This window comes from Hemiscyllium ocellatum, chromosome 2 (genome assembly GCF_020745735.1).
Source record: "Hemiscyllium ocellatum isolate sHemOce1 chromosome 2, sHemOce1.pat.X.cur, whole genome shotgun sequence".
NCBI classification, from domain to species: domain Eukaryota; kingdom Metazoa; phylum Chordata; class Chondrichthyes; order Orectolobiformes; family Hemiscylliidae; genus Hemiscyllium; species Hemiscyllium ocellatum.
Window position 1 is genome coordinate 43,123,183 of NC_083402.1, and position 8,876 is coordinate 43,132,058.

An 8,876-nucleotide genomic window follows, 5' to 3' on the forward strand; every position below is an offset into this window, starting at 1 on the left:
CTTGATCTCTGTCTGTTTACCCTTCCCCAAAGAATATCCTGCAGTCACTTTGTGACATCTTTCATCCTGGCACCAACAAGGCCAAAACCATGCTGTCGTTACTTTTATGGCCACAGAAACCATTGCTCTTTCTTTTTCTCTCCTTGAGGAACAAGCATCCTTATTAGCTTGATTGAGTTTATTGTTGTCACATGCACTGAGATACAGTTGTTTTGTATGTTATACATGCAGATCATACCATACAAAGTGGATCAGGTAGCAGAACAGAGTGCAGAACTTAAAGTTACAGCTGCAGAAGGTGCAGAGAGAGAGATCAGAATTAACATTTGAGACGTCCGTTCAAAAGTCTGATAACAGTGGGAAAAAAGTTGTTGTTGAATCTAGTTGTACATGTAGTATAACTTTTATAATTCTGCCTGATGAAAGAGGGTGAAAGACAGTGTTATTGTGGTGGGAGGGGTCTTTGATTATGTTGGTTGCTTTCCTGAGGCAGTGGGAAGAATAGATGGAAACAATGGAAGGAAGGCTGGTGTGCGGAATGGACTGGGCTGTGTTCATGAATCTCTGTAGTTTCTTGCAGTCTTGGGAACAGCAATTGCCTTACCACGCTGTGAGGCATCCAGATAGAATGTTTTCTATGGTGCATCTATAAAAATGGAAAGCTGAGCAGGACCCTGGTTGCATTTAGACTGCATCCAGGCTCTTAAGCTGTGGTGGACCACTACACCTAACCCTAACCCTAACTCTAACTCAGAGCCTTGTGGATTCTGCTTTGGGTTACTTATATTACTTTATTGAATTGGCCCTGACTTTCACTTGTTTATGATGTTTTTCAGGCAAATCTATGTATGGCAAATAATATGCTTTTCTAACTTATAAGAACTTAAAGACAACCCCAAAGTATTTTCTTACTAACTAATGACCTTACTGAAAAAGGATAGAATGAAAAAACATGCCATCCCTACCCTTCACTGATCTCCCCATTCAGCTCACTTCACCTCTTGCTGTAAACTTAACACAAGCACCTCTTTATCCCCTCTGCACCAAATTCCTACTTTGAATCAAATTCTTAAATATATTCTGTCTGTCTCACTCAGGCAAAGTCTCCCTCAGATGGATTGCATGTCCTTACTGAGCTCTACCCTAGGTGTGACTTCAGACCCACAGAAATGTGAGTGAAATGGCTTAGCAAGCCACTCAGTTGCATCAAACTACGACAAAGTCCAAATAAAGGAAGGAAACTGAGCAATAATAAATAGTATGCACATCACCTAAGCGACAGGCAATGATCATCTCCACCAAGAGATAATCTAATAATTGTCCTTGTATTTCCAAGGGCATTACCCATCATTGAATCCTCCAACACCAGCCTAAAGATTAACATTGACCAGAAACTGAACTGGACTGACTATATAAATTCTGTGGCTACATAAATAGGTCAGAGGCTAGAAATTTTTAGGAAAGTAACACACCTCCTGACTCTCCAATATCTATACACGAGTCAGACTTGCCTGGACAAATATAGCTCCAACAATACTGAAAATGTTTGACAACATCCAGGCCAAACAACCCACTTGACTGGCACTCCAAGTACCAAATTGAACATTCACTCCTTTTACCACTGATTCATAGTGGCAGCAATGTATACTATTTAAAAAATGCACTACAGTAATGCCCCAAATCTCCTCCTACGGCAAATTCCAAATCCACAACATCTACCATCTAGGTGCCAAGATACATTGTTGTTGCCTCATTGTCAATGTGTCAAAATCCTGAACTCACTTTCTAGCAGCACTGTTGGTGCTCCTACTCCCCAAGGACTGCAGTGGTTTTAGAATGCAGCTCATCATCACTTTTTCAAGGGTAATTAGCCATGCACAATCAATGCTGGCCTTACCAGCATCACCCAATTCCCATGACTGAAAACTTAGTAATGTGAACACCAAGCAGAAGATAAGGAAGGTAACAGACCAGATATGCAGCTATCTTGAGCTTTTTACAAACTTATCATTCCCATGACACTTCTTAGACAATTAAATTGTTTTGAAGTGTAATATTGTTGAAATACAAAAAAATAGTGCAATCAATTCATGCAGAGCAAAGCCAGTAATGAGATAAATGACATGATAACCTATCTGAGTGATGTTGGTTAAAGGATAAATGTTGAATACAGGTTAGGGAAGAAAACCAAACATTATGCGAATTATGCAAGGCCAAAGTATTTCATTATTTGAACAGCAAGCTGCAGGGACTAGAGATAGTTCTTTTCTAACGTGATGGTTGCCTTCTTGTCCACTCCCGTGTTATAGGAAAATTGTGCTTTAAAAACAGCACTCAAAGTTTGGCAACGTAATCACGTTACAGCCAATTCAAGTTTTAAAAGTTCGTGCTTGAGAAACAATGTTCCCAACTTGTCAATCACGTTACAGCGAATTTGTACTAATAAAACACACATTATAGCAGAATATATAGCAGTATATATGATGTTACTGCTTCACTGGTTCTTATGTTTTGATGCAACCATGATTGTCTTACTACTGCTTCACCTCATGCAACATTGGTGATATTAGTTTCCAAGTCTCATGTACAAGTTTTGCTCTGCATAAAATACCATTTCTAGATTTCATATGATGCACTTTGGTGAAGAGACATCAGAGACATGACACTGATCATCCCCAATCCAATGGGAAGTTCAACGGTTTAGGTCAGAGAGGCTGGTAAAGACCATGAATGTTAACACAGTGAGATATTTTGAGTTTGAATACACTGCCTAAAACGAATAATGGCAACAGGTTCCAAAGTGACTTACAAAAGAAAACTGGATAAATACCTAAAAGGACATAACCATAACAGGGCTGTGGGGAAGGAGCAGTGACATTGTTATGCTCTTTCTGGGGTACCATTAACCAAATTTACTAAAGTCACTAAGTTAAGAAATTACCAACAAGATTTCTTTTTTTTAAGCTTTTACTTTAACATGAATCAGAACCAATGTGATTTTAAACATGGGTTGACCAGCAAATTATGTTTAAAATTTAAAAATAGTTTTAATAAAGAGTCAATGCAACAAAGATATGTCTTACACAGTCACAATTACCAACATCATTTCCCACAGACATATGGCATTATGCAGCTACATAATTCTGTAATAGACTGTTCTTTAGTCATGCACAATAAGTTGAGCCCTATCTGATCAGAGCTTCATCTTCCAAATTTCACAGATATAAGTATCATCAGCAAGGCACACTTCTTATGAACTCCCTCTCTTTTGGTTCATGACATGATGGTGTAGCTTTCCAGAGTTTCTTTTCAACTAACCAATCAATAACTCCCTGATTCACTGCTGGGACACCCAGCTTATTCGTCTCTCCAAACTATTCACACGGTTTTCTAGGTTTTACTCTTTTAAGCACCTGGCACATTGTCTCCAAGAGCCCCTGTCTCATTTTATGCCAAATAGAAAACAAATCTGTTCCTCAGTAACCTGTTTCTCCTTCTCATTACAAAAATTTGGTGTGTTCCTCTTGTTGACCCCTTTTGCTTTCTCTCTTTGTCTGCATCTGTCCCTTGATCCTCCAGTTCTTCTGTTTATAGCACTCCCTTTTTTTCTGTCAGTCACACAGCTTTTGTCTGTTAACTTGCTCCCTGCTGATATTACTTCCAGGTTATCGGTTACCAAGAGACACAGGCGAGTATCTCTTATTGTCCAAGAACATTTCAATTGATGCAAAGTCTGAACAATCCTTTACAAACAATGTTATTAAAATGTCTATGAAATCAATAAATGATTATGAAATTAGAAAAGTTCTTATTACAAGCGATCTTGAGTTGTGAAGAAGTTTCATTTTTGAGTCTATTCACAAGTTAATGCAAGTCAGAACACAAGGCAGGACAGAAAATGTTCCTATGTCACATCTTTAAAATTACATCACTGCATGGGAATACATTCATATTAGATTTATACAAGCATTGAAAGTTGGACTTTCGTAAACCAGGGACCCCGTATATACTGCTTCCAGGTCAAAGATCATCACAGTAGCAAGATAATTGGATAATTGTTTTGAAGAGTTGGTACCTGCATGTGAGACAAATGGTCAGTATGATTTAATTAACTCATTGTATATGATGGTCAGGTGCCTTTCCTCTGTGGGAAATGAAATGGAATTAAATCAAAGCAATTAATATTGCATCCATTGACAATTAAACTTCAGGGAAATGAACTTCTGAGGCTTTTGCGGTGTAGTGATATATCCATATCGCTGGACCAGGAGGCCTGGGTTCAAGTCCCACCTACTCCAGAGGTGTGTAACAACATATCTAAACAAGTTGATTAGAAACCAGTTCAATTTTTTTAAAAATAGAAATCCTCACACATGGTTTCACACTGAGTCCAGACTAGATGCATCTCCATTGGAAGAGAAATCATTGTTTAGACCAATCTCACTCTTCCACAACTCTTGGCGGCTGTAAGTGGCTTGTCATCCTCTCAGTGCAGAATACATGGCATTGAGGGAGCCATTGCAGTCAAGTTAATTCTTTCCTTACCTCTTGTTATTGAGTGATGTATCTCACTGCCACTCCTCCTCTGCCATTAGATTGGAGTATTCCATTCAGAACTAGTTGGTGATTGTAAAGAATTAGTAAACAAAATCAGTCATAGAAGTCTGAACGGCAGCTGGGACAGTAAAGTGCCAAGAAATAGCCTGAAATATTTATGTTATTGTGGTGTTCCATTTGTATTTTTAATATGATAATATTAAATTCAGGAGGCGAAGAAGCACACTAATGCCATAACAATAACATGAAAGACAATGAGAGGATTCAGGGCCTATGTTTTATGTTTGAATGAGAAAAGCTATTTGTTATCCACCCTACCTGTTTTTTTTGTTCCCTTCAAACTCATTTTATTAAAAAAGGAATCTGGTAATTTTAACTGAATTCATTCAATGGGGAACCAATGGGAATAGATTGGATTTTGGGAATACTCCCTTTTCGGTTTCTCTTTCCGTTGAAGTTATGAGACTAAAACTGGGTAAAGTGTGAAAATTACAGCCATTTGGATCCTATCCATTTCTGACTGGTCGGATGAGCTTAAAATCAAACCCAATTACTAATCCCTCAAATAATAAAGTGTACATTACCATTTTGTAATATGCTACTGAAAATATGAGTCATTACGTAAACATATTTATGAGATGTAAATTGATTTGCAATTGTCAAAATCAGTGATTAAATCCATCAGTTTCTAAGTATTGCTCTGGGGTAGATGTTATTTCTGAAGATTTGCTGTTATTATTTCCAAATAAATACATAAAGGACAATATTGTCCTGTGTGAAGTGACTCCCAACACAGTTGTGTAATCACAAGTCATTCTCTTTCATGACAAATTGAGAATGTCTGGGTTACAGTGTTTCCAATAGTATAAGTACAGGAAATCCCAGCGCTTATCCATGAATATGTAGTTGCAGAAACAAATATGCAAACTTTCAAACTTGATTTAGAATTATGCATTCTGTTTGCAAACCTCATAATGAATAAACAAAAAGATGATTTTGTTATTTCCTTGTGGAATTGGCTTCATTATGGAGTTAGTGGATTCAACACACAACTGCAATTTCATTTGTCTTAACAAAATGGATGACTTGTTTCAGTCACTCGGGCCAATGCAATAGCGAAACAAGGTCCTTAGGTATACTTAAGCCTATGACAAACTTGCAATACCAAAGCATACAAGGCTATAGACCAAGTGTTGGGAAATGGGATCACAATAGTTGGGTAGCTGTTTTTTGACTGGTGCAGATCCAATAAGTCAAAGACTATTTTTCTGTGCCGTAGACATCGATGATACTAATATTTTAGGAAAGAGCTGGTCAGAGTGTCAGCCATGCAGGTTACAGTTTCCCTGGCAATGGAGCCAACAAGGTTCAGGAAAGGTAAGTTTCATCAACCATTAAAAAGTTGAAATATATCCAATGAGTTGTGGATACCTCAGAGATGTTTACAACTAGATCACTGTTGTAGACTTTTAAAATTTAGTGCGCGGTGTGACTTTTCTTCGGTGTACCACATATTTTTCTTTCTTATCAATTTTCCATAAAGCCTACTGGATACACCTAAGTATATTTGGATAATAAAACATAAACTGAAAGAATATCAACTGTTCTGTTATGCAGCCATACAGTAGCTACAGGTAAACACTGTACTGTTTGCTAATCAAGTCTTCATAACAACAAGAAATACTCGCAACCGTACAGAGGAATAGGAATTCACAAGCAGCCAGTATCATGGGGCTCCGATACTGTACCGACATCTCTCATTTGATTTCCAGTTTGCTCTCGCTCCTGATGATTCTACATATATATATATATATATATATACATCATTCTTTCAAAATGTATGATTATGATTTATTGTTGAGATTGAATTAATTAATTAACTAACATTGGTGCACTTCACAGTTGGAAAGTGGTGTCTGATGATACTGAGAGTCTGCATCATTGGGGTTAACATGTGATTGACTAGGAGATGTATGCTAACTGAAAAGAAAGTTTGTTTCATGATATCAACAAGTGGAAACAAATTTTAGATATTAATTCAACAAAACCTGTGAAGACTAATGTCTTTCTTTCCAAAGTTTGAGTGTATCCCTTGGTCGTCTATTAGTTATTCTGGTGCAAAAGCCTTCACTGTCCAAATATTTCCTCAAAATTTGCCAGCTGTTTCATTTGCTCTACTTGGACTGAATGTCTCCTGAACAACATCTTTTTGGTTTTGACATCTGTTCGTTTTTGAGTGTTTGGAGCTGATGGTATTAGAGACTTTGTGGCATTGGGAAGTGATGCAGGGCCTTTGTTGTTGGCTGTGGTATCTGGAACTGGACGATGAGGATTGACATTTAAAGGTGGGAGGTAGCCTGGTCTTGTTTGTGAAATCTGATTTAAGAGCAGGGTCCCCGAACCTCGCCTCTCCAAAATCCCAGTGTGTTTCTTGCCTGCAGTGCTCAGAGACCCAGTTGGCAAATTATCCAGAGACTCTCTCGAACTAGTTAGCACAGATAATGGAGAAGTAACCATTTTCTTCCGATCCAGTAACATTTTGCTTTCATCTGTTACTGTTTGCTTTGAACATATTGTGAGCTGTGAGTCAGAATTATAATGATCAAGGCCCAAGTTTCTTTTCTGGACAATACTCTGTAAACTTGAAACAGAAATTGTTTGTATTGAATCTGGATCCTGGTCTACAGGAATTGTATTACTACAACACAGCCCTGGGTGAAGTGGTTGAGAGTGTATTTCATCACAGGAAAATTTTCTTGGAGCAGTTAAAGCTGATTCTTGGTCTAAGGTTCTTAAGAGGGCTGCAGTCTCTTTGACATCAATACTCTGATGCCTGGTAAAGAGTCGCTTGGGAAGAGTTAAGCCATTGATTTTCAGGGAGAGATTTTCTTCTGTGGTTAGGTTCTGGATCTCTTCATGAAATGAAGATGTTTTATGCTGAGATGAGAGTGAAGAAGGAATGGCCAACCAAGGTTCAGAGTTCAACCTTTGCAACTGTGGAAACTTGGCCTCAGCTCGTGGCTGGTTAGACCTCCTGTTTGGAGAAGCTGAATCAGAGGAATCTTTGTCACTGAAGAGGTGAACTGGGTCTCTGAAGTTAAAAACCTGCTTATCTTTCACCATATTGTTTGTTAAAGGAGGTGATGATGTTTTCAGCTCAATATCGGAGGGTGAAGTGCAAGACATTAGTGAATGGCGATCTTCAATGTTCGGAGAAGGGGGTACATTTAGATACTGCTTAGTCGTCTGCCTGCCTGAGGGTGACTTGTCCATTGTGATGATAATTACGTCTTTTCCTTTTGCTTTACAGGCATCCAGCAGTACCTTTAGGGCTTCCTTGTCATCAGAATTTACTGAATAAACTAAAGCAGAACCACCTGAATGATCTTCTAAACTTGGGTCAGCTCCACTTGCCAGCAGTAATGCTATGACCTCGGCACCAGCCTGCTCTATGCATGCGTGCATTAAAGCAGTCTTTCCTGATTTGTCCTGAATATTAGGATCTGCCTGGTTTTCCAGAAGATATTTCACCATTTTCACTTTGCTGATGCTTTGTTGGTCCACATGCTTTGTCTTGCAAGCAATCATTAGAGGGGTTTCGCCACGTTCATTACTTTCATTGATGTAAGCCCCACCTTCCAGCAGTAATCTGGTGAGGCGCAGTCTGCTCAGGTAGACAGCTTTTAACAGAGAGTTACCATCTGTGTGTACTTCCATGGCTGTGTCCATCTCCCAAGGTTCTCTGACTGTCTAGAAGTTCTTGAAGTCTGCCACTCAGCTGAGCTGAAATGATCACATAAAAGTATTTCAACAACTTACATTATATGAGACAAACTTATATGTTATAATTTAAAAAATATATATACTTTTATTGAAAAATAGACTTTTTGATTTTACAACTAATACAAAACAATATAATTCAAAACAGCACAAAGAAAGAACAAGAAAACATAAACTCAAACTACAGTCATGTATAAATCTTTATATAAAAATTTATATAAATCTATATTTAAATAAATAATAACTAACGACAAACTAATAAATATTAAATTAATAATTATAATGTTATTATCAGCGAGACAAAACACTAGCTCGCAGCTATCAAGAGCGTTAATTTTCACATATTCATACGTTCACAGTTCCCCCTCTCTGGGCTTTAGACTCATAAAACCCAATCATTACAGCAATATAAAAGCCCTTGCGAGTGTGGCTGACAGATCTGTGTCCAGATAGTCCAAAAATGGCTGCCACATCTCATAAAAATTCTCAGTTTTATGATACACCATACTTGTCAGAAAATCCAAAGGGATATGATCCAT

General features: G+C 38.0%; 1 protein-coding gene across 1 annotated transcript; it reads right to left on the reverse strand.

Moving 5' to 3' along the window:
- Positions 1–6,684: 6,684 nt before the first annotated feature.
- On the reverse strand, positions 6,685–8,286 carry ankrd34bb (ankyrin repeat domain 34Bb). The gene has a single exon (XM_060843973.1). The coding sequence runs from the start codon at positions 8,284–8,286 to the stop codon at positions 6,685–6,687; it is 1,602 nt and encodes a 533-aa protein (XP_060699956.1).
- Positions 8,287–8,876: the final 590 nt, after the last annotated feature.

Excerpts from the sequence above, each read along its gene's own strand:
- ankrd34bb (XM_060843973.1), bottom strand. The coding sequence starts at position 8,286 with ATGGACACAGCCATGGAAGTACACACAGATGGTAACTCTCTGTTAAAA.